The sequence below is a fragment of the Mus musculus genome, chromosome 13 (genome assembly GCF_000001635.26).
Source record: "Mus musculus strain C57BL/6J chromosome 13, GRCm38.p6 C57BL/6J".
Taxonomy (NCBI): domain Eukaryota; kingdom Metazoa; phylum Chordata; class Mammalia; order Rodentia; family Muridae; genus Mus; species Mus musculus.
The window spans coordinates 67,037,270-67,063,933 of record NC_000079.6 but is presented as its reverse complement, the minus strand read 5'-3'; the positions used below and the strand labels follow the sequence as shown (position 1 = coordinate 67,063,933).

General features: G+C 39.2%; 1 protein-coding gene across 1 annotated transcript; it reads left to right on the top strand.

Moving 5' to 3' along the window:
• Positions 1-2,763: 2,763 nt before the first annotated feature.
• On the top strand, positions 2,764-25,340 carry Zfp712 (zinc finger protein 712). The gene is made up of 4 exons (NM_001166218.1): positions 2,764-2,871; positions 11,521-11,647; positions 19,081-19,176; positions 21,702-25,340. The coding sequence occupies exons 1-4, from the start codon at positions 2,866-2,868 to the stop codon at positions 23,588-23,590; spliced, it is 2,118 nt and encodes a 705-aa protein (NP_001159690.1). The 5' UTR covers positions 2,764-2,865; the 3' UTR covers positions 23,591-25,340.
• Positions 25,341-26,664: the final 1,324 nt, after the last annotated feature.

The following is a 26,664-nucleotide window of genomic DNA, read 5'->3' as shown; positions in this document are numbered from 1 at the left end:
CCCTTCCTACCCATCTTCACATTCTTTGGCTGTTCCCTTTGATCTCCAGGTATATGTGCGACACTGCCACTCTCCTTCAGAATCAGCTGTGGCTCTCATTTTCTCCTTTCTCCCCACTCAGTTTCTTATCAGAAATTTAAATTGCTGATTCGAACTTTGAATTTCCCCCATACAACAGTAGTTTTATTTAGATATTCATATTATTCTTCATTTTAAGTGCTTGTTCCTAGTTGACCCAAAGTCACTGTATATGCATATGCTGGAGGATGTGCATTCAATATAGTTGTCAGTTATATAATCAATACAATGAGCAAATCTAGTTCCTCAAACATTTGTGATTTTCATGGTAAGAACATTTAGGATCCTTCAGGCTGCTGTGTTATGGATTGTAAATTATTATAGCGATCAATCTCCTTGACTGATATTAAGTGCTTTCCATACATACTAGATATTAGTATGGCTCCTTTTTCTGTAGGTATTGCTGAATTTTGACCTGCATTATTTCAGTCATTTTTGTTATGTTGTTTTGTTTGACACTGCTATCAACTTAGTTTTAGTTTTATTTATTTATTTTTTACAAAAAAAATGTCATCATTGAATGTGGGGCTGTGGGTGTGTGGGAAAGAGGGGAGTAGAAGAAAACCCGTGTCCTACCAGTTTTTTGGTGCTCTGGGTGGTCAGATGCGGGAGGACTGCTGGATGATTTCCATGCGGCCCCAGGTGGGCATCTGGTTGTGTAAAGCCACTGACCCCACATGGCGGGTGGTGGAAAGGGGCAGCTCTAGGTACCAGGTTCTCAGTCTCTGGCATCGTACGCTGGATACGATGGAGGAGCTGAGAACAGAATAGGGGCCCCAGGGCAGCACTAGGCCCAGGGGATGAAGCGAAGAAAGGGCGGGGGGAAAGGGGACTGGATGGTTCCCACGCAGGCGAGAATCCTTGGTCAGGTCCATGGCTTGGAAGGCCTTCTGGTGGGAGGTTGGATGTGGCTCATTAGGAGAAAGCCTATCTCATCATTCAAGCAGGGCAGGCCTTTATGGTCAGAGATAGTCTATGGATTTAGAGCTTTATTGTAGAAAGGCAGGGAGAAAGGAGAGAAGGTAGAAAGAGAGAGAGAGTCTGGCCATGGCTATGTGGAGAGAGCAGGAAGGGAAAGAGAGAAAGAGAGCTAGGGAGTAAGAAAGGTGAAAGCTTAAGAGAGTGAGGTGGAGCCAAGCAGCCCCTCTTATAGTGGGCTGGCTATCTTTCTGTTGCTAGGTAACTGTGGGGCGGAGTCTAGCCAGAATGCCAGCAGCTTGGGACATTGTCTATGTCACTGATAGCCACAAGCCTCTCCTTTGGGGACTGTTGGGGGCGGTAACTTCGACAGGAGCTAGGGGTCCAGGAGACATGATCGAATGCCTTCTGTCCCATGTAGGTGAAAATTACCACCCACCGGGTCCCACCGGGGTTCAAGACCTAACTAAGTTCGACTGGAGACCAGGCTGTCTCTGTGCATAGCCCATTGCCCCACAATTGAATTCTAGAACAGTTTGAGTTTGAGATTTAGCAATGCCCTGTCATTGAGTTAGCAAAGACATTTTAAGATTAACTGCTTTGTGTGTCTGTGTTTTTTATCCAAAGATCCAGTATTCTCTAGGTGAGGGGCTGATAGCACTGCCTGTTCCCAGAGCTTAGGTGGGGTAGCAAAAGGTACATGTAACACTTTAGTATGCAAGTTTACTCAAAGCATATACATTCTGTGATCTCATTTTCTGAATCTGTTTTGTTTTTGAGTGGGGAGTCATGTATACCAAACATGTTTCAAACTTTCTATATGTCTATAGGTGACCTCGGACTCCTATTCCTATCTCCAGTAACCAACATCTGGGATTTTCAACATGTAAAACCACACTTGCTTCTATACAATCATCTTTAGTTTGAAGTTCCAGTTATTTGGACCAACACTTTTTCACATGTTCATTGTCTGTTTTCATTTCTCATTTTAAGAATTGTCTTCTCAAAATATTAGCTCATTTTTTTAATCCATGTTTGCCTTGTGATGTGAAACATTTTGGGGTGGGTGAGATAGCTCAGAGGTTAAGAGCACTAGCTGCTCTTCCGAGGGTCCTGAGTTCAAATACCAGCAACCACATGGTGGCTTACAACCATCCATAATGAGACCTGACTCCCTCTTCTGGTGTGTTTGAGGACAGCTACAGTGTACTTACATATAATAATAAATCTTTTTTAAAAACAAAACAAAAACAAACAAACAAACACAGCTGGGCAGTGGTGGCGCACACCTTTAATCCCAGCACTTGGGAGGCAGAGGCAGGAGGATTTCTGAGTTAGAGGCCAGCCTGGTTTGTAGAGTGAGTTCCAGGACAGCCAGAGCTATACAGAGAAACCCTGTCTGGAAAAACAAACCAAACCAAAGCAAAGCAAAACAAAAACAAAAACGAAACATTTTGTAGGAAGCAGGTTGAGTTTTAAAATCACAATATATGGACCCAAAGTATCCAGTACACATAATAAACAATGCTGTCAAAGGTTCAACCCATACTCATTTTGAAAATTTAAACGCGGTACCCTGACTCCCCGTGGCTATCCACCTTCAGAAGTGGCTTGTTTCTACCCATTCTCTTTGGCAAACAGCCTGACAGTAACTTGGGAACGTTTCAAATCACCTACCACGGCTTTGTGAAACTCGCTCGCAGAGAATTGTGGGAAATGTAGTCTCGTCCGCGGCGACGTCACAAACAGGGACTCTGGGAAGGGCGCTTCCGTGTTTCTTCTGCGCCTGTGTGTGTCTCCCTCTCTGGCGGTCTTCTCCAAAGTTGGGCCAGTGTCGGGTCCTGTGCGCGCTCTGGTAGCATCTCTGGCATGGAGGTTGGTCCCAGGATGTAGCGCAGCCAGAGGGACGTTGCGGGGTGGGCGGGTCCGCCTTGGAGGGAGGCGGGAAGAAGTTGAATGGGAGGTACTGTGGTGACCTAGGCTTGTCCATTCCGGTGCTGGTTAACGCTGGAGGAGGGATGGAGCTGGGAGTGGCCTCTCTTTTAAGGTGCCGTTGCCCTGTTCTGTCCTGCACTTCTGGGGCAGGAGAGCTGGCTCGGTAGCCTAGGAATGGAGAAGGGTGCCTGGCAGGGTGCATCTGCTGTCAGCTTGTGCCTGAGGTGTGGAAGCATGCCCTTAGCTGACACTGTCTCGATGGCTTCTGTTATCCGGAATTTAATAGATGTATATACAATGCAGTCCGATCAAATCCACCCCTACTGTCCCCTACTTCAACAGTACCAGGTATCTCCCAAAATGCTCCACTCCCAATTTCCTGTCCTGGTGGTTTTGTTTTTGTTTTATAACCCACTGAGTCCACTTAGTATTGCTCTAGTGTGCATACCTGTGTGTATGGGGCGGGGAAGGGAGGGCGCACAGGACATCCCCTAGAACGTGGACGCTCACTGGCCACACCTCCAAGCAAAATAAACAAACAAACAAACAAACAAAACGAATCTCTTTTTCAGTGGTCATGAATTCCAACCGATCCTTAGCTAAGGGTGGGGCCTTGTGAACCCCTCCCCTTTCCCTGTTGAAGTTTTGACTGACGTTATTTGTGTGTTATGCTGGTAACCATAGCTACCTTTTCCCCCTTCCTATTGCCATCCTTTTGTGTTTGTATTGGGATTTTGAGTCAGTTTCTTGTGTAGTCCAGGCTGCCCTGAAGTGTTCTGTGTAGCTGATAGTGACGTTAACTTCCGTTCCTCCTGACTTCTCCTCCTCTTTACTCCTCTGTGCCCTAGGAAGATGGCCATCTGTCACTTTGTTCTTTCCTTTGTGACTTGCCCCTTAAACCTTCTCTATTCTTTCAGATGACTATTAAGCCATAACTTATTGGTTAAGACAGGATCTAATTACTAATTTGCTTAGGAAATGGCAGAATTTCACTGGGTATATAAACAACATATGAGATGTAGAAAAGAAATTTGGAGATGCTCATATATTTATTTTAATTTATAAATATCAGTGAAGGATGCTTTGCTAAATATTGATCAAGACACCATGCCATGTTCCATTTATAGTGAGTTTGAGTGTTGTTTGTTTATTAACTGTTGGATTTCTTAAGTTGCCTCATAACCAGAGAATTTATATTAAGAAGAAAGACATATTATAGGGATGAAGGCATAAAAGTAGAATGTTAAGATCAAAACAAACTATGTAGCATGAAGACATTTCTTACATTTTGGCCATGTCCCAGGACTGAAGCTTAAGTGCTGACTGTATTCTGCTAAAAATATTTGTTGCTGTGCATTGGTATTTATGATCATTGTTCTTAGAGATGGGAAATATAACTCGTTCCATCTGTGGCATAGTGGGTAACACAACCAATAGCCTGATAACTTCCCTTACTCTACTAGGGACTTCTACTCATGTAAAGATGATTCTTTGCTTTTTGTCATAGAAAATAATGTTGGGATGATCTAGTATGAAGCAGAGATGGAGATTATTAAAACAGAGAAAGAATGAGTCAGTCAGGGAAAGAATGAGGTACCTCAGGAAGCATGGGTGTGAATTTCTCAGAGAAGTGTCTTTGCCATATCAATGTGTTGCATTTTGTTGGCTCTCGAGTTCGAATGCCAAGGGTCACTAAGGCTCAATTGAGGAAATGGCGCCATAAAGTCTGGCTGTGGGCCTGGGAACTGGGAACATGGGTGTTTTGACTTGTTGCTGCCTTGTTACCTCAAACTAGCAGGTGTATGGTCACAGCGCCACTCAGGGATTTTCATAGATGTTTGCACTTCTCTCTCTTCAATGGGATTCATGAATAGAAAAAGTTGTGATCCATAGAGTCTTCAGACTCTCCTTTCTGCACATAGTCACGCATTTACCTCTAATTTCTCAGTCAGTGACAGTGACCTTACTGTGAAGAGGTTGGGAAAATTCAAAATTCAAAACAAAATTCAGTGTGGTATGAGTTCAGATTATAGTAATCTAGAGTGGTTTCTATTAATAAATTCCTACTAGTGCAAAAAGATAAGACAACTGTGGCCATCTTAATCAAGTATCCTGAATCAAATAGAGAAAATAGTCTAAATCTAATATATTATACTGAAGTCTGTCCTAGACCATGGATTGTTAGAGTGGTGAAAACTGTATATACATGAGACTTAATCCCATGAAGTTCATATTTTTCCTGCAAAAATATGTGTGTAATGTATTACTGTAGATTATTCCTACTCTTTTGTTTGTGAATATCAGAAATAGTCTCATGTGTAATTAGAAAGTTAATGCAACCTTATTAATAATCCAGTGCCTTTTTGCATGGGCCATGTGCCCTGTATGTTTGTGCCCTCTGACTGAAAAGGGCCACAAGCAAGAACTAGTTATTCTGGCACCATTTTATTTAGATAAACGCAGTAGTAGTTTCATTGCTGTGGAAAAAATAGAGAGGAGATGGACCACATAGGTGCTGGGAGACGGTAAGTGTATAGGACTGAGCATTCTTACAGGAGACAAGGAACAGTGGGAAGTGACTCATACCATCAGGTGGACCTGTGGACTACACTGGGGTCAGTGATAAGACCTTGCAGCCTCAAATATGCTTTTCCACAACTCAATTCCTCTCAAATGCTGTGAATTGACAATGTCAACCTTTTGCTCTTTGTGTCCTAAGACTGGCAATTCTTGGCTATAGTCACATATTTTCATTGAGTGTTTAAGGTTTAGGAATGTTGTTGGATTCTGTCTCATAGGTGGGATTTATGGTAGAAGGGTCTATGATCTGTGGTGCCTCCAGACTCTTTCTCTACATGCTTGTCCATTACCCATTACGTTATAGCACAGAAAGTTTTATATCTAGGAACTCTTTCCTGCAGCATGTGTCTTCCTTGGGCTAGCAATATATTTCTACAATTTTAATTCTTCCCCGAGCTCTAAAATGCCTGATTTTGTGTGTGTGCATGTGCACGCGTGCAGCTCACTTCATTATCTGCCTTTCCTTGTGCTACATTTACCATATCATAAAAATTGAGAAGGAATGGATAAATCTCTAGACACAGATGCCATGATACAGACTCAAGCTAGTGATGTCACTTAGTTGGTGGAGTGTTTGCCAAGTATGCATAAAGTCTTGGATTTGACTCCCAGTTCCCCACAAGTGATATTCTTCATAAACTAGAAAAAACAGTCCTAAAATTCATATGGAAACATAAGAGGAAAACAATTATCAAAGAGTCAAAGGAATCCTTGGCAGAAAGAGCAATGCTGTAAATATTATAATACCTGCATATTATATTATTGCAGAACTCTACTAACAGAGCCAACATGGTACTGCACAAACACAGACACGTATATAAGCCAGTGGAATAAGATAGAAGACCCATAATAAACCTGTTACTTAAACTTCTCAACTTTTGACAAAGCTGTCAGAAACATACTGCAAAAAGAGACAGTGTCTTTAACAGGTACTATGGGGAAAACTGAATTTCACATGTTAGAATAATATAGGAAATAGGCCCATGATTTGTCAATTGTGATTTTATGAAATTAAATAGTTTGACTAAAGTGAAGAGACAGTCTATAGAATGGGAAAAATCTTTGCTAAGGACACATCAAACAGGGCACTAATATTGAATATATAAAAAGTTATACAGAAATTAAGAAGGCCAAAACTAAGCCATTTATTTGATCAATAAATTGTCCAATAAATAGACATTTTGCAAAAGGAGAAATACAAATGTCAAGAAATACTCAGGATGTTCAGAATTTTTAACCATCAAAGAAATGCAGATTAAAACTACTTTAATATTCTCTCATCCCAGTCAGCATGGTTGAACATATGAATGGCAATATGTGTTTACAAAATCGTGTGGGAAAGAAGAAACCTCATTGATTGGTGGTTGCTATGTAAATGTGTAGCCTCGACAGAACTCAGTATGGAAGTCTCTTAAAATATGGAAAGTGAGAGAATTAAATGACCTAGTTCTACCACTCTGTTGTATTCTTGAAGGATTTTAAGACAACATCTTGGAGAGACTCTTGCCCTCTACCCCCCTTGCAACTGCATTATAATCAATGACTTCTATGTAAAGCCAGCATAGAGGTCCATTAACAGACACTTGGACAAAGGAAATATGGTCCATCTACACAATGGGTGGAATAGATATATTATGTGAAAGAAGTGAGAACTAACTGGGGTAAGAAAGGGAGCCAGCTGGAAAGGAGAAGGTTGTTCAAGAGGGCTGCTGGGTGTATCACTCTGTAGCTTTGTCACTGTGGTAAATGTACCCCTCCTCCACTCTGGTGCACAAGGTAGTGGCATAAGCTATGGACTCATACATGGAAGGTTTGTGTGCCTCAGGATGCTGAGTTTTAAAATAAGAAAAGTTAAGTTACTTATATTTTTTACTGAAGATTTGGGATGGAAAATGAATTCAATGAAAGAATAATGCCCTGTATATGAAGACGCCATGATAAAACCTATTATTTTTGTATGGTACCCTAAAAAAAAAAACAATTAAAATAAAACACGAAAGGAAACAGAAGTGGCACTATAGTCTTCTCACTATAGAAAAATGGGTATTGAGTCCATTGTGAGCTATGGAGATAAGTATGTGTGCTAGGGCTAGAACTCCTTGTCTGAATTGAATCACAAGTGTTTCTGTCTCGCTCAACAGAGCTATCTCTGAGTTTGTGGCTTAGTCACTTTTCTATTGCTGTGATAAGACACTTCGATCATGGCAACTTGTAGAAGAAAGGATTTATTTGGAGCTTACAGTTTCAGACTATTAGAGTCCATGACCATCATGGTAGGGAGCATGAGAACAGCTGGGCAGAAATGGTCCTGGAGCATTAGCTGAGAGCTAACATCTTGAAGACACTACCATCAGACAGACAGACAGACAGACAGACAGACAGACAGACAGACAGGAGAGAAGAGAGAAGGAGAACCAACTGGGGATCAAGTATTAAGACATAAGAACTTTTAGGGGCCATTCTCATTCAAACCTTTACTGTTTGTCATATTGAACACATTTGTTCAGTAATTCCTAACTTTGTGCACATTAACTGTGCAATGTATTCTTTAGCACAACATGAAGCAGAAATATTTCCAAAAAGCATGATTGAAATGATTCCACAAAGGCAAACACTTGACCTTGTGAACTCAGTTAAACATTCTGTTTTTATAGTTGAGATGCTTAGAATTATGGATGACCTGATGGGTACTCTGAGACGGTGAGATATCAGTGTTTATGAATACATGATAGGTACTCTGAGATGGTGAGATCTCAGTGTTATGAATGACATGGTGGGTACTCTGAGATGGTGAGATCTCAGTGTGTATGAATGACATGGTAGGTACTCTGAGATGGTGAGATATCAGTGTTTATGAATGATATGGTGGGTACTCTGAGATGGTGAGATCTCAGTGTTATGAATGACATGGTGGGTATTCTGAGATGGTGAGATCTCAGTGTGTATGAATAACATGGTAGGTACTCTGAGATGGTGAGATATCAGTGTTTATGAATGACATGGTGGGTACTCTGAGATGGTGAGATCTCAGTGTGTATGAATGACATGGTGGGTACTCTGAGATGGTGAGATCTCAGTGTGTATGAATGACATGGTGGGTACTCTGAGATGGTGAGATCTCAGTGTGTATGAATGACATGGTGGGTACTCTGAGATGGTGAGATCTCAGTGAGTATGAATGACATGGTGGGTACTCTGAGATGGTGAGATCTCAGTGTGTATGAATGACATGGTGGGTACTCTGAGATGGTGAGATCTCAGTGTTTATGAATGACATGGGGGGTACTCTGAGATGGTGAGATCTCAGTGTGTATGAATGACATGGTGGGTACTCTGAGATGGTGAGATCTCAGTGTGTATGAATGACATGGTGGGTACTCTGAGATGGTGAGATCTCAGTGTGTATGAATGACATGGTGGGTACTCTGAGATGGTGAGATCTCAGTGTGTATGAATGACATGGTGGGTACTCTGAGATGGTGAGATCTCAGTGAGTATGAATGACATGGTGGGTACTCTGAGATGGTGAGATCTCAGTGTGTATGAATGACATGGTGGGTACTCTGAGATGGTGAGATCTCAGTGTGTATGAATGACATGGTGGGTACTCTGAGATGGTGAGATCTCAGTGAGTATGAATGACATGGTGGGTACTCTGAGATGGTGAGATCTCAGTGTGTATGAATGACATGGTGGGTACTCTGAGATGGTGAGATCTCAGTGTGTATGAATGACATGGTGGGTACTCTGAGATGGTGAGATCTCAGTGTGTATGAATGACATGGTGGGTACTCTGAGATGGTGAGATCTCAGTGTGTATGAATGACATGGTGGGTACTCTGAGATGGTGAGATCTCAGTGAGTATGAATGACATGGTGGGTACTCTGAGATGGTGAGATCTCAGTGTGTATGAATGACATGGTGGGTACTCTGAGATGGTGAGATCTCAGTGTTATGAATGACATGGTGGGTACTCTGAGATGGTGAGATCTCAGTGTGTATGAATGACATGGTGGGTACTCTGAGATGGTGAGATCTCAGTGTGTATGAATGACATGGTGGGTACTCTGAGATGGTGAGATCTCAGTGAGTATGAATGACATGGTGGGTACTCTGAGATGGTGAGATCTCAGTGTGTATGAATGACATGGTGGGTACTCTGAGATGGTGAGATATCAGTGTTTATGAATGACATGGGGGGTACTCTGAGATGGTGAGATCTCAGTGTGTATGAATGACATGGTGGGTACTCTGAGATGGTGAGATCTCAGTGTGTATGAATGACATGGTGGGTACTCTGAGATGGTGAGATCTCAGTGTGTATGAATGACATGGTGGGTACTCTGAGATGGTGAGATCTCAGTGAGTATGAATGACATGGTGGGTACTCTGAGATGGTGAGATCTCAGTGTGTATGAATGACATGGTGGGTACTCTGAGATGGTGAGATCTCAGTGTGTATGAATGACATGGTGGGTACTCTGAGATGGTGAGATCTCAGTGAGTATGAATGACATGGTGGGTACTCTGAGATGGTGAGATCTCAGTGAGTATGAATGACATGGTGGGTACTCTGAGATGGTGAGATCTCAGTGTGTATGAATGACATGGTGGGTACTCTGAGATGGTGAGATCTCAGTGTGTATGAATGACATGGTGGGTACTCTGAGATGGTGAGATCTCAGTGTGTATGAATGACATGGTGGGTACTCTGAGATGGTGAGATCTCAGTGTGTATGAATGACATGGTGGGTACTCTGAGATGGTGAGATCTCAGTGTGTATGAATGACATGGTGGGTACTCTGAGATGGTGAGATCTCAGTGTGTATGAATGACATGGTGGGTACTCTGAGATGGTGAGATCTCAGTGTTATGAATGACATGGTGGGTACTCTGAGATGGTGAGATCTCAGTGTGTATGAATGACATGGTAGGTACTCTGAAATGGTGAGATATCAATGTTATGAATTGACATGGTGAATACTCTGAGATGGTGAGATCTCAGTGTTATAAATGACATGGTGGGTACTCTGAGATGGTGAGATCTCAGTGTTATGAATGACACGGTGGATACTCTGACATGGTGAGATCTCAGTGTTATGAATGACACGGTGGATACTCTGAGATGGTGAGATCTCAGTGTTATGAATGACACGGTGGATACTCTGAGATGGTGAGATCTCAATGTTAATTCAGAACAACTGTGGGATCATGTTCTCCCCTCAGTCAGCTCCAGATTCTGTGTACCTGGGTCTAATGATGCTTCAGTTTAGCCCTGGGTTCACTTTATAGTTATACATAGGCGACTTGCTAGGCAGGAAGAACCTAGGGACTTCTGTTCAGAGCCCTCTTTGAGCCTTTCCATGTCTCCCCAACACATACATGAATACTTGTCTAAATGGGGCAGGGTGAGGAGGGGAAGAAGAAAAAGAAAACTTTAAAATAATATTTAATGTATTTTAAATATTTAAAAAGCATTGTACTTATATTTTTCAAATGTATAAAAAATATTCCAGTTCCTTTTTATCTATAAATTCTTCCCTTATTGTTGCCCCCTTGGATACTCAAACAAGTGTCTCTTGGTGCACTGTTATTTACCTCGGTACTGAAGAGGGTACATATTCCTGTACTCAAAATGTAGGCAGGGTCTACTGCATCAGAATCTTCACTCTCATTTCACATGTAACAGTAGAGACCTGTCACTCTGCCTCAGTGTAACTCTCCTGTGATGTTCCAGGAGATGTAGACAGTACCAGCACAGTACACGGAGTATTGTTATTCTGTTTTGTCAGTTATGAAACATAATATCCATATGTGTTCATTAGGGCATGTGCTAGTCTCGTCCCTTGAAGATGGATAGTATATACGATATTGTGTAAAAGAATCTCATTCACTGCACTATTCTTTCATATCGTGTAAAGCTAAAAATGTTTTGAACCATGTATTTAGTTTTGTATTGATAGTAAGCTCTCAATTAACATATATTGTTCATTTATTTTTATTTCAGGAAATGCTCTCTTTCAGGGATGTGGCCATTGATTTCTCTGAAGAGGAGTGGGAATGCCTGGAGCCTGCTCAGTGGGATCTGTACAGGGATGTGATGCTGGAGAATTACAGCCACCTTGTGTTCCTGGGTAAGGTTCACGTCCATTGAGAAAAATTCTTTAAACTAACTTACTTCTTTTTTACTTTACATTCTCATCACAGCTTCCCCTCTCTTCTCTCCTCCCAGCTCCATCCCTTTTACTTGCTCTCCCCTCAATCCTCCACTCCCCCCATTCTTACAAATGGAGAAGCCTTCCATACATGTCAGTCTACCTTGGCATATCAAGTTGCAGTAGGATTAGACACATCTTCTGTTGAGGCTAGACAAGATAGTCCAGTTAGGGAAAACAGATCAAAAGGCAGGCAGGTAGTCAGAGAAAGCACCTGCTCTGCTTTAGGAGTCCCACATGAAGACCCAGCTGCATAGCTATTACATATGTGCAGAGGGCCTAGTTCCATCCCATGCATGCTCTCTGATTAGCAGTTCAGTCTCTGTGAGCACCTATGGGTCCAGGTTAGTTGATTCTACAGGGTTTTTTTTGTTTTTGTTTGGTTTGTGTGTGTGTGTGTGTGTGTGTGTGTGTGTGTGTGTGTGTGTGTGTGTGTGTGTGTGTGTGATGTTCTTGACCCCTGTAGCTCCTTCAATTCTTCTTCCCTCTCTTCCAGAGGATTCCCCACACTCCACATAATGTTTGACTGTGGGTCTCTCTCTACATCAGTTTCTATTAGCTGCTGGGTGAACTCTCTCTAATGACAGTTATCCTAGGTTCCTGCCTGCAAGTGTAACAGAATATCATTAATTGTGCCAGGCATGGATCTCACACTGGGTCCGTCATTGGTTTAAACCTTTCCTTCAATTTCTGTTTCATCTTTACCTCTTGTAGGCAGGAGAAATTGTGGGCCTAAGGTTTTGTGGCTGGGTTGCTATCCCAATCCCTACATTAGAAGTCTTCCTGGTTACTTAAGTTAGCTCTTTCAGGTTCTATAGCCACCATTGCTAGGAGTCTTAACTAGGGTCACCCTCATAGATTACTGGGAGTTTCCATTGTCCTAGGTTTCTGGCTCTTCTCATAGGTTCCCCACACTCATTCTAGTTTTCTCTCCTTCCATCCTGCTCCCCGCCTCAACCCTTCCACCATCTACTTCCCTCCCTCCATCTACCCTTAGTGAGTATTCTATTTCCCCTACTCAGGGAGATCCATTTCTTCTAGGGCCCTCCTTTTTTGTTGTTTTTTGTTTGTTTTGTTTTGTTTTTCAATATATAAATCTTTTATTCTCCCAAAAGAGCCCAAATTGTACTTGTGATCAGGATCTCGTTTCTGGAGTCAGGAAACTGAGGCTTCCTCACTCGTCAGATGCCTGCTGCACGGTTCCCTTCTCAGACACAGAGATGCCGTCCAAAAACTTCCTGATAACCTTGTTTTTAACTGTTGTGGCTTGCTGAATCAGAGCGGCTGAATCTGAAACAAGTTCAATGTCATTTCCTTCAAGGATTAACTCACCCTTCTGGGCTTGAGAGACAGAACATTCAACATCTGTCCTCATCTGAACCCTGTGGATGTAGTTTTCACCCAAGAAATTTCAGATTTCAACCAAAGACCCATTCTCCTGGATAACGACATTGATGGGGAAGTGAGTGTATTTGTAGCTAATATCCACAAGTAATATCCTGTTTGTCTTATCTGTGCTACCTCATTCAGGATAACTGCTTCTAATTCCATCTATTTCATGATGTCATTACTTTAAAAAGCTGAGTTATATTCCATTATGTAATTGTACCACATTTTCTATATCCATTCTTCTGTTGAGGGGCACCTAGATTGTTTCCAGCTTCTGTCTTTTACAAATAAAGCTGCTATGGGCATAGTTGAGCAAGTGTCCTTGTAGTATGGTGGAACATCTTTTAAGTGTATGCCCAGGAGTGGCATAGCTGCACCTAGAGGTAAAACTACTGACAATTTTCTGAGAAAGTGCCAAGTTGATTTCCAAAGTGGTTGTACTACTCTGAACCAGTAATGGAGGAGTGTTCTCCTTGCTCCACATCCTCCCCAGCATGTGCTGGCACTTGAGTTTTTTATCTTAGCCATTCTGACAGGTGAGTTAGAGTCATTTTGATTTTCATTTCCCTGATGACCAAGGGTGTTGAACATTTCTTTAAGTGCTTCTCAGCCATTAGAAATTTGTCTGCTGAGAATTGTTTAGATCTGTACCCCATTTTTTAATTGGGTTATTTGGTTTTTTGATTTTGAGTTTCTTGAGTTCTTTATATATTTGGATATAATCCCTCTCTTGGAAGTAGGATTGGCAAAGATCTTTTCTCATTCTATAGGGTACCATTTTGTCCTATTGATGATGTCTTTATATTTACAGAACACATTGTACAGAACACATTGTACCAATGTGTTCAAGACTATTCCCCACTTTCTCTTCTATCAGACTTAGTATATCTGGTTTTATGTTGGTTTTCTTGATCCAATGGGACTTGAGTTTTGTGTAGGGTGGTAGATATGGATCTTTTGCATTCCTTTACATGCAGACATCCAGTTAGACCAGCACCATTTGTTGAAGATGCTTTCTTCTTTCCATTGTATAGTTTTGGCTTCTTTGTCAAACTCAAATGTCCATAGGTGTGTGGGTTTATTTCTAGGTCTTCAGTTCAATGCTGTTGACCAAACATTGATCAACCTGTGAGTCTTTATGCCAATATCATGTGGTTTTTATTACTATTGCTCTGCAGTACATCTTGAAATCACAGATGGTGATACCTCTAGAAGTTCTCTTATTGTATAGGATTGTTTTAGTTATCCTCAGTTTTTTGGTTTTCCATATGGAGTTCAGAATTGTTCTTTCAAGGCCTGTAAAGAATTACGTTGGAATTTTGATGAGAATTGTGTTGAATCTGTAGATTGCTTTTTGTAATATGGCCATTTTTACTGTGTTAATCCTACCTGTGAACATGGGAGATTTTTTTTCCCATCTTGTGATATCTTCAATTTCTTTCTTCAAAGGCTTGAAGTCATCTCTATTAGTTGCTTTATTATTCTAGTTAGAACTTCAAGTACCATACTGACTAGGTATAAGGAAAGTGGACAGCTTTGTCTTTTCCCTGCTTTTATTGGAATTGCTTTGTTCCTCTCCATTTCACTTGATGTTAGCTTTTGGCTTGCTGTACATTGCCTATACTGTGGTTAGATATGCGCCCTGCATCCCTGATCTCTCCAGACTTTTATCATGAAAGGGTGTTGGATTTTTGTTAAAGGCATTTTCAGCATGTAATGAGATGGTCATGTGGATTTTTTTTCTTTCAGTTTGTTTGTACGTTGGATTATGTTGACAAATCTTAAGATATTGAATGGTCCTTGACTCTCTTGGATAAAGTCTATTTGATCTTCGTAGATGATGTTTGTGATATGTTCTTGGATTTGATTTGCTAGTGTTTTATTGAGTATTTTTATCTCAATGGTCATAAGGTCTGAATTGTTCTGCAATTTTCCTTCTTGGTTGAATCTTACTATGGTTTAGGTATCAGGGTAACTGTGGCTTCATAAAATGCGTTTGCCAGTGCACCTCCTGTTTCTATTTTGTGGAATAGTTTGAGGTGTGTTGAATTAGCACTTCTTTGAATCTCTCACAGAATTCTGCTTAAAACCATATGACTTTAGTTTTTTGTTATTTGTTTATTTGTTTTGTTTTGTTTTTTGGAGACTTTTAACAACTGCTTCTATATCCTTAGGGGATATAGGTTTACTTAAATTGTTTACCTGATCTTGATTTCCAGTTTTGTGAAGTACAGGTTTTTTAAGACCTAATGATTCTTTGGATTTTCTTGGTATCTGTTGTTATGTCCCCCTTTCTCATTTCTGATTTTGTTAATGTAGTAATCTCTCTCTCTCTCTCTCTCTCTCTCTCTCTCTCTCTCTCTCTCTCTCTCTCTCTCTCTCTCTGCCTTTTAGTTAGTTTGGCTAAGGGTTTGTCTGTCTTGTTGATCTTCTTGAAGAACTAACTATGGGTATATTGATATTTTTTGTACTTTTCTTTTTGTGTTTATTTCATTTTATATTTCTGTCAGGAGTTTATTTCCTGTGTTGTATGTGTTTGCTTTGTTGTTGTTGTTGTTCTAGAGCTTTCACTTGTGCTGTTAAATTGCTAGTATGTTACTAATTTCTTTATGAAGGCTCTTAGTGCTATGAACTTTCCTCTTAGCATTCCTTTTATAGTATCCCATAAGTTTGGGGAATGTTGTGCTTTCATTTTCATAGAATTCTGCAAAGTCTTTAATTTCCTGCTTTATTTATTTCGAGACCCAGTGGTGATTGAGTAGGGAGTTGTTCCGTTTCCAAGAGTTTGTAGGCTTTCTGTTGTTTTTGTTGGTGTTGAAGTTCAACTTTAATCCATGGTGTTCTGATAAGATACAGGGTTTTTATTTTAATTTTCTTGTATTTGTTGAGACTTGCTTTGTATGGTCAGTTTTGGAGAAGGTACCATGAGGTACTGAGAAAAAGGAATTTTTGTTTGGATGAAATGTTCTGTAGATCTCTATTAGGTCCATTTGATTCATAATATCTGTTAGTGTTATTATTTCTGTTTACTTTCTGTGTGGATGACCTGTTAATTGGTAAAACTTGATCTTGAAGTCTCCCACTATTAATGTTTGGGGTTTGATGTTGATGTAAGCTTTAGAAATTTATCTTTTATAAATGTGGGTGCCCTTCCATTTGGGGCATAGGTGTTTTACATTCAGAATTGAGTTGTCATCTTCATGGACTTTTTCTTTGATGCGCATGAAATCTCCTTCCCTATCTCTTTAATTTTGGTTGACAGTCTATTTTATTAGATATTAGAATGGCTACTGTAGCTTGCTTCTTGGGTACATTTGTTTGAAAAAAACTTTTTCCAGCCCTTTACTCTGAAGTAGTATCTATCTTGGATGTTGAGATGTGTTTCTTGTATATAGCAAAATGATGGATCCTGTTTTCACATCTGTTCTGTTAGCCTGTATCTTTTTAGTGGGGAATTGAGTCCACTAATGTTGAATTGTTGAGAGTGGAAAACACCAATCTTCATATTGAAAATCAACAGAGTGACATAACTGCTGGGTATGGAATCTGTTGTCCTAAATCTATCAGGGATTCTATGTTGGAAATTCTTCCAGTGGCAGAAGCCACCACGGGGTCTGAAAATACCCTGACCTACAATACCTTGGTACACCTCATGCTCTCCACCTCACCGCCAAAAGGCGTTCCTTCCTCCTGTGTCTCCCCACCCCTCCTCGTCTCATGGGCTGGAAGGCCCACCTCATCTTCACCCAGCGATTGGCTTCTTGACATCTTTATTAGCCAATCAGATAATTAGGGGAAATTCCCCCTACACATCTCCACTTAAATCTTTCTACTCCCAGAACTGCCTGGCTGTAATAGTATTTATATTGTACCGTTACTTTTTGTTTAGGTATTCCCTCTCCAATGGCCCCTCTCTACCTTCCAGGCCTCTCCAGGTACTTTAAAGCAGACTCAGAAATCTGAAACCCAAAGCTAAGATCCACATTTGAGAGGGAATGTTAGATATTTTTCCTTCTGGCTTTCATTTATCTTATTCATCCATTTTCCTGCAAATTGCACATTTTCATTTTTCCCTTTATCTGAATAAAATTCCATTGGGTGTGTATAATTAAGACATTTTTGTTATCTATTCATCATTCTGTGGACATGTAAGCTGCTTTAATTTCCTAGCTATTTTGTACAGAGCAGCAGTGACATAGATATGCAAGTATCTCTGTAGTAGGAGATGGAATCTTTTGAATATATATATATATATCCAAGAGTGATATAGCTGGGTCATATGGTAGTTGTGGATGTTTTAGGTTCAGGTTTTTGAGAATCCTCTGCCCTGATTTCCTCACTGAACACAGCAATTTACAGCCCCACCCTCACTTTACAGTGTGTTCTTCCTGTACATACTTGCCAAAATTTGTCATTTGGTCTCTTGATGATAGACTTTTCAGTTAGGGTGAGATACCATCTCAGAGTAGTTTTAATCTACCTTTTCCATGATAATTAAGGATAACAAACACTTTTAAAAAATCAGCCACTTATTTTCTTCTGAGATCTGTTCAGTTTCAGGGCCTATTATTTGATCATGTTGATTTCTTGGTATTTACTTTTTGAGGTATGTTACTCATGATATTTCACGTCAGTTATATAGCTTCTGAATATCTTCTGCCGTCCCTTAGCCCGCCTTTTCATGTAGTTTTTCTTTGCTGTTCAGGGGGGTCATTCCTAAGGTCCAGCTCTTTAGTTGTTGATCTTACTTCTTCAGTGATCAGAGCCCTGTTCAGAAAGACCCTATTTATTCCTGTATTGAAGAGCCCTCCCTTTTTTCTCAGGCACTTTCAAAGTTTCTAGTCTTGCATTGAGATCCTTAGTCTGTTTGGATTTACTTTCACTCTTATACATATAGATAGTCAATTTTTCTTTCTTTCTCAGTATGTTTGGTTTTAGTAGCTAAGAAGACACTGACTTTTATATCCTATCATTGTCCTGAAAGCAGTTTTCAATTCTACTTGTTTTCTGGTAGAGTCCTTGCAGTCTTTTATATTTAGAGTAAAATTCTCTGCAAATAGCAGTATTTATTGGGATTGTTATGTAATTTCTGTCCTTGAATTTGTTTATGTAGTAAATTATTCTGTTGATTCACACATGGTGAACTATCACTGCCTGTGAGGGATGATGTCCTGCTGATGGTGATCACTAGGATGTGTTTTTACATGTATTGAGAACATTTTTATCTATGTTCATCAGAGATATTGGGCTGTTATTTTCTCTCTCTCTTTCTTTCTTTCTTTCTTTCTTTCTTTCTTTCTTTCTATCTTTCTGTCTGTTTGTCTTTATCTGGTTTTCATATCAGGATAATATGTACTAACAAAACTAGGGAAATGTGAGAGAGATAATTTAAGCAGATCTCCCTCAAACAAAAAGAAATTGAGGTAGTAATTAAAACAAAGCAAACCTCCAGTTTCAAAAAGCCCTTGTGCACATGGACTATTTAATAATTTTGCCAAACTTTAAAAAAGAACTAAGGTAATATTTCTTAAAATTATTCCATAAACTATAAAGGGAAATCCTTCTGATACCTTTCACACAGTCAAATTCTTGCTGTTAAGGAAAACTTAGTGGGAGTCATGTGTGCAGCAGATGAATTAGTCACAGTTCTTACTGTGTTTTTAACTTTATTGTTTTGGTAGTGTGACTCCTTACTTCTGCTTGGAATTTTAGAAACTGAGAGACATCAAATGTGGAGAATGCATCTTAAAGCAAAATATTTGATCCCTCAGCTCTGTTTTTTTTTTTCCCCTCTCGAGGTAAAGCTACAAATATTAGATATATCTATAAGGAAATATTTTAAAAAGTTATTTACTGCCACCTTTTATTCCATTTTCTTTTTCCTTATAAACACAATAGTAATATATACATGTCAGTCCTAAAGAACAGCATGCAGTCATCACGTTTGCCTTTCCTTCTAATAGGTCTTGCTTTCTCTAAGCCGTACTTGGTCACATTTCTGGAGCAAAGAAGAGAACCCTGGAATGTGAAGGAAGCTGCAACAGTAGCAGCACACCCAGGTATGTGGGAATGAGTGAATCAATGGAAAGGTTCAGAGATGCTACAGAGAGGCAGGCATCAAAGGCTGGATGGATTAGGGGATCAGTTTCAGAGAGAATGGCGTTTTAGAATGCTCCATTTATTATCTATTGTAGAAATTTTTAATCCCTATCAGGGATTTCTACCCCACCTTGATCATTCAGTTCCCAGATAAAAGACACATAACCTTTATATTTACAGTAAGCCTTAAACATCACAAGACTTGGGTAGATATCTACCCTCCATGTTATTAGAATCTACTTTCCTATTTATAACCCCAAGTTATTACTTACTGTGTTTTATTTTGGCTACTCTTTTTTTTTTAAAGATTTATTTATTTATTATATGTAACTACACTATAGCTGTCTTCAGACACTCCAGAAGAGGGCGTCAGATCTTGTTACAGATGGTTGTGAGCCACCATGTGGTTGCTGGGATTTGAACTTCGGACCTTCGGAAGAGCAGTCGGGTGCTCTTACTCACTGAGCCATCTCACCAGCCCTATTTTGGCTACTCTTAACTCAATTGGCCAGCCCTTGGGGCCACATTTTTATGACTCACCTAACCCATGGCACTTTCTCTCCCTTCTCCATCTTTCCCTCCTCATGGTTTTTCTGGTTTCTCCTCAAACCAGGTCACTCGAAACCTACCTCCCTCTAATCCCTCCCAGGTCACTCAAAACCCATCTCCCTCTCATCCCTCCCAATAATTGGCTGTAGCAAATTTGATTTAACCTACTGTTTTAAATCAAGGAACCAGGTTTGCAAAACCAAAGCTTGTAAACATGAGAAGTCATTGGTAGGTCTCCTTGCTCTTCAGTGATGTCTGCATGCATGCACAGTAACTGTAGAGTGCCCTTTTGTGGGTTAGAGTAGAGATTGTTATGGACTTAACATTGTTTCCTAAGCCTCAGAAACTTGTACACAGTTATAATGACCTATTTGTCAAGGCTTCATAGAGCAGTATCACTACAAATAAGTTTTTCTAATTATATTTACATGCTCAGTAATTAAAGTTCTTACCAGACTCCTCTATGAATTATTATAATGTATTTCTGTGCATTTTTCTGCTACACACTGATTGCCAATGACTTATGATGCATTATTTTATATGTGATAGCAAAACCTTATACACAGGTACAAGAGTATTTTTAGTAGCTCACCAGTATTTGTTCAGAATCTTCCTTAATTTGCAATTCCATTTTCTGTGGTCCATTTTTGTATAGGCCTCCCTCATGTCTGTGCTAATATTCTTAGATCTAACTTTTATTTATTTTTTAATTAATGTATTTATTATATGTAGCTGTCTACATATAATAAGAGGGAGTCAGGTCTCATTATGGATGGTTGTGAGCCACCATGTGGTTGCTGGGATTTGAACTCAGGACCTTTGGAAGAGCAGTCAGTGCTCTTAACCACTGAGCCATCTCTCCAGCTCATAACAGTTGCATGAGAGGTTTTAGTAGTGGCTCTATAGGACAGTGTAAGATAATAAAATGTCTACAAGCTATGTGACCAGTTCTAATAAAATTGATGCTCATTTTTATATATTGAATATTAGTTCTATGTTTTCATGGTACTTGTATTTCTTTCCATTGGTTACTTAATAGTTATTTTATCATGCTAAATGAATATTTCTAGAAGTTATCATTCCATAAACAATTGATAAATATGTTGCCTGTACTGAAACTTCTGTGATTTAAAGGTAAACTTGAAATTTTAAAACTCATTCAGCAGCATCTTTTTTTTTTTAACTAGGATTTAAAACATGTAACATGAAATTTACTGTCTCCAATCTTTGGGCATTATTCAGTACATTCAAATTGTATGCCACAAATCTTTCAAAACATAGCCTTCAAAACAAACATATTCTTAGGAAAATAATTGTGTATTTTTTGGCCCATCACATCTAGCCACCACTGAAATCTGTGTTCTATAAGGTTTTCTATTTTAGAATTTTGATGTATTTCTAATCAGATATTTGTCATATATGATGGGTTTATTTCATGTAGTATACTTCCCTCCAGAGTTGTCCTTATGATAAATATTTCATTATTGTTTACCTAAAGTGTATGTGTGTGTGTGTGTGTGTGTGTGTGTGTGTGTGTGTGTGTGTGTGTGTCTACTAAGGGCTTCATATATGGAGTACAGAAGACAACTTGTAGGATTCAGTTTGTTTCTTCCACCATTTGAGTCCCTGGGAATCAACACCTTTATCCCTAGAGCCATTTTCCTGGCTTTAAAGTAATTACTTTTAAATTTTAAAATGAAGTAATGTTCCACTGTTGTCAGTGGAAGTTATTTCATGTATTATCTAGTTTTTGACTGATGCTGCAATAAATACAGTTATGGAACCAAGTCTATTTTTCCATTAATATGAGAGTAAAGTACACTTAGAACTGTATCAGAACTGTTTCTTGGGATGTAAGTATATGTATGGAAGATAAGCTTTATAATTACAGCTATATGGTTAATCTTTTACTGATATGTCCAACTTTACTCAACAGGAATAAAACCTTATACATTTAAAGAATGTGGCAAGACCTTTCCTTGGAACTCACTTCTTATTCAACAACATAAAATTCGTCCTGGAGCAAAACTTTACAAGTGTGATGAATGTGGCAAGTCCTTTAATGTTCGGTCAACACTGTATAAACACCATAGAACTCATACTGGAGAGAAACCCTACAAATGTAAAGAATGTGGCAAAGCTTTTACGTGTTCTTCAAGCCTTAACCAACACCATAGAATTCACACTGGGGAGAAACCCTACAAATGTGAATGTGGCAAAGCCTTTAATAATTCTTCAGCTCTTACTCAGCACCAAAGAATCCATACAGGAGAGAGACCATACAAGTGTGAAGAGTGCGGCAAAGCCTTTAACAATTGCTCAGCCCGTACACGACACCAAAGAATTCACACTGGAGAAAGACCTTACAAATGTGCAGAATGTGGCAAGACCTTTAATTTTCCCACATCACTTTCTCAGCATCAGAGAATTCACACTGGAGAAAAACCCTACAAATGTGAAGAATGTGGCAAAGCCTTTAACTGTTCTTCACATCTTAAACAACACCGAATTATTCATACTGGAAAGAAACCCTACAAATGTAAAGAATGCAGCAAAGCTTTTAACTGTTCTTCAAGTCTTAACCAACACCGTAGAATTCACACTGGGGAGAAACGCTACATATGTGAGGAATGTGGCAAAGCCTTTAATAACTGTTCAGCCCTTACTCAGCACCAAAGAATTCACAGTGGAGAGAAGCCCTATAAATGTGAAGAGTGTGGCAAAGCCTTTTATAATTGCTCAGCTCTTTCTCGGCACCAAAAGATTCATACTGGAGAAAAACCCTATAAATGTGCAGAGTGTGGCAAGGCTTTTATTTTTCGCTCATCTCTCTCTCAACACCAGAGAATTCATACTGGAGAGAAACCCTACAAATGCAAAGAATGTGGCAAAGCCTTTAACTGTTCATCTCACCTTAACCAACATGGAAGAATTCACAGTGGAGAGAAACCTTATAAATGTGAAGAGTGTGGCCAGACGTTCATCTGTTCTTCCTACCTACATAAACATCAGAAGATTCATGCTATTGAGAAACTCTATGAATGCAAAGAATGTGGTAAAACCTTTAGCTGTTCTTCATACCTTAAGTATCATCAGAGATTTCATACTGGGGGAAAATCCTACACATGCAAAGAATGTGACAAAACCTTTAGGTCATCTTCATACCTTAGGAATCATCAGAGATTTCATACTGGAGAGAAGCCCTACACATGCAAAGAATGTGGCAAAGCTTTTGTTAATTCTTCAAGTCTTCTTGTACACCAAAGAATTCACACTGGAGAGAAACCATACAAATGCAAAGAATGTGGCAAGGCCTTTAGATGTTCGTCATATTTTAAGTATCATCAGAGACTTCATACTGGAGAGAAACCCTACACATGCAAAGAATGTGGGAAAGCCTTTGCTAAATCTTCATGTCTTATTTTACACCAAAGAATTCATACTGGGGAAAAACCCTACAAATGTGAAGAGTGTGGCCAGGCATTTATCTGTTCTTCATACCTGAGGAAGCATCAGAGGATCCATACTGGTGAGAAACCATACACATGTGAAGAATGTGGCAAAGCTTTTAGCATTTATTCAACCTATGCTCAACACCAGAGAATTCATACGGGAGAAAAACCTTATAAATGCAAGGAATGTGATAAAGCATTTAATAATCACTCAGCCCTAATTAAACATCAAAGAATTCATACTGGAGAGAAACCCTATGCATGCAAAGAGTGTAGTAAAGCTTTTAATAATAGCTCAAGCCTTATTCGACATCAGCGAATTCACATTGGAATTGAAACCCTAGAAATTCAAGGAATTTGGCAGGGCCTTTAGTAATAGTTCAGTGCTTAGCTCCAAAATTTCATGATAATGAAAAGCTGTAGAAATGAGAAAGGTGACTAATTAATAAGTATTCTATACATATACAGTGTAAAAAATCATGCATGAAAGAAAGCCTACAAGTTCAAATAGTGTTGCAACTTTCTCAACTCTTCTTCATGTCTTACTGATAGCAGAGAATATATACTGAGGAAGCCTACATGTGTCAATGATGTGTCAAGGCTTTTACTGACTGTTTACTCCTCATCAGTGAACTCATGCTTCATAGAAATCTTCTCTGTTGATTGACTTTGGAAGGGACTCTGTCCAGTATGTGTGGGCAAAGTAATTATTTTGGAAGACGTGTACACATAGGCTGTAGTAAAGCGCATACCTCAGATCTTAACAGATCTGAGTTACTATAGGTGACAAATCTCATAAATATATGAGATGATGTAAAAATGAAGTAAATATTGCTTATAAGTTATGAGACATTATGTAATAGAAATAAATCATTGTAGATATCAGAATTATACACACAACTCAGTAAGGATAAGAATTTATTAATGAAACCTTAGTTACTATGTAAATTTACATATTCATGCTTGAAAACAGAAGTGAACACAATTCTCAAGTCTGTCAAAAGAACATGACTAGTTCCTAATTGATTTTAGTATAGTTCTTTTTCCTCAGAGACAATAGAGTGGATATAAAATAAAGATTGTGTGTGAAACTTAACATTTTAAAATAAATTTGAATGGTTCATATATTTTTTTATTGGATAGCATTATTCTGTCATAGACATTAAAATATTCCACCTTACTAAAGGAGGTAGATGACAGGTTTCAGATGTATACTGCTGAGAATTATTTGAATAAGTGATCATTGTATCCCAGATGCCAGTGTCTATCAAAATATTTGGAGGATATTACTCAAATATGTTATATATTTGTTCATCCCCTTCTTGTGATACTAGGAATTAAGTAGTTTTAGGTGGGTAATTATGACCTGGCTTTCTGAATCTTGAATTGTATTACTATTTATCAGTTTATATATACACACACACACACATTTGAGAATGGTAGCATGGCTGCTGGCTATATAGACATTGTGTGTGTGTGTGTGTTTGTGCACAACTCTGACCTATAAACCCCATTCGAATTTGATATTTATTACATTGTCTGAAATATTCTACATTTATAATCAAATAAACATTAGGAATTACGAGAATATTTGAAGCACCATGTGCATGTTTATGCTTGTAACTGTACCTGGCCTGACGGGCAGGAATTGATATGTTCTCATAGAAACACTGTCCTCTACTTTTTCCTTCAAGCTATTGCTACAGTGGCCCTCAAGAAAATAGAATTTCTCTAAGATCCTGCTGGGAGAAAAAAAAAGCCCTGGGGCATCCATAGGAGGGTCGAGCCTTTTGGAAAAAGACTTAGTTTGTATAATAGCTTTGCTAGAAAGACTAATCTTGATCTTGAAGGAGAAGCATGGGGCTTTGACTGTGCTGGGCAGTATACCATGCCTTGGTTGGACTGCTTAGTTTTCTGTCTCTTTTGCCTTTTATTTATTGTATTTTATTATATTTATTTTTATATTGATTATATGTATTACATGTAAATATATTATTATATTATCTACATAATACCACATTGTGTTAGGATTCTGAAGATGAACTGGGAAGTTATTGTATCACTTTTTCCCTTTTCCCAGTGTGGTTACATTGAATAAATCTTTTTTATTATTTAGTTTTTAATTTTTGCTTTTCTCTCTTAATTTGGTTGTCACTTACTTGGCTTATCAGTGATGGGTGCTAGAAACTGGCTAGTTGACTCACAGGCTGAAAGAAGAAAGAGTAATTGATGGAGTAAAAGTTAATTTTGGAATAGTTGGCACTCCATAGTAAACTTAACTACATCATTTCCTGAAAAAGACAGCTACAAAGTATACACACTTACCCCCACAGGCACACTCATACACACTACACACACACTTGACCATTTCGAAAGTTCTACAAAATGGCATGGATACTGGTTTTATGTCTCTTGATGCTGATTTTCATCTTACTGGAGAAATCATACATTATCTATTATTTTGTCAAAGTCCACAAAACATCATTTGGATATCTATGTGCTTTTAAGAATATCTTAATGTAGCCGGGCGTGGTGGCGCACACCTTTAATCCCAGCACTCGGGAGGCAGAGGCAGGTGGATTTCTGAGTTCGAGGCCAGCCTGGTCTACAGAGTGAGTTCCAGGACATCCAGGGCTACACAGAAAAACCCTGTCTTGAAAAACCAAAAAAAAAAAAAAAATCTTAATGTTATTTAATAGTTTTCAAATATTACTTTGAAAATTTAATCTCAGAGTTTCTATATGCGTATACATTGTCTTGTGTCATGTGTTTTCAACACAGTTTAAGTCATTTTTTTACTTGTTCCCATCTGTTTAATAAGGTACATCTTAATATTCAATAAGTTTACTGAATCAGTTTGTACAGGTGAAAACTAAGACGGCTTCATAGATCATGGGTTTCTGAGAAACGTGTATGGAAGAAGTGCAGTACAGGTACCTTGTGTTGGCAACTGAATTTGATAGTGTGCAAGTTTCCTGGGTGGTACTGGTTTTGAAGGAATAAAGGGGGTATGGAGTGTAGCTGAGCCTTGGCATTATGAGGGGCTTGGGCCATTGGTGTAGCTGCAACCTCAGTTGTACTAGGAACCCCAGGATTGAAGGGGGTCATAAAAGTGAAGACTTGGCACTATATAGCAGTGCCTAGGTCTCTGAAGAGAGCCAAGAGAGGCTATTGGTGAATGGTCAGCCAGTGGCAGTACAGGCTCTTGCATTTCATGGATGCCAGTACCATGGGATAAGCACTAAGCAACTGGGGAACAGGAGCCACCCAGAGGTTACAAGACAAGTATGGTTTGCTATATATGGTAGAATCAGCGGACATGGAACTGGCCAGGCTGCTTGGAGCCCAGAAGATTGTCAGTCCCAGACATCGAACATTGTTACTTTACATGGGTGGATTTGGGGTTTGCTTTGGTTTTATTGTGACCATGTCTTGATTCTTTAGCCT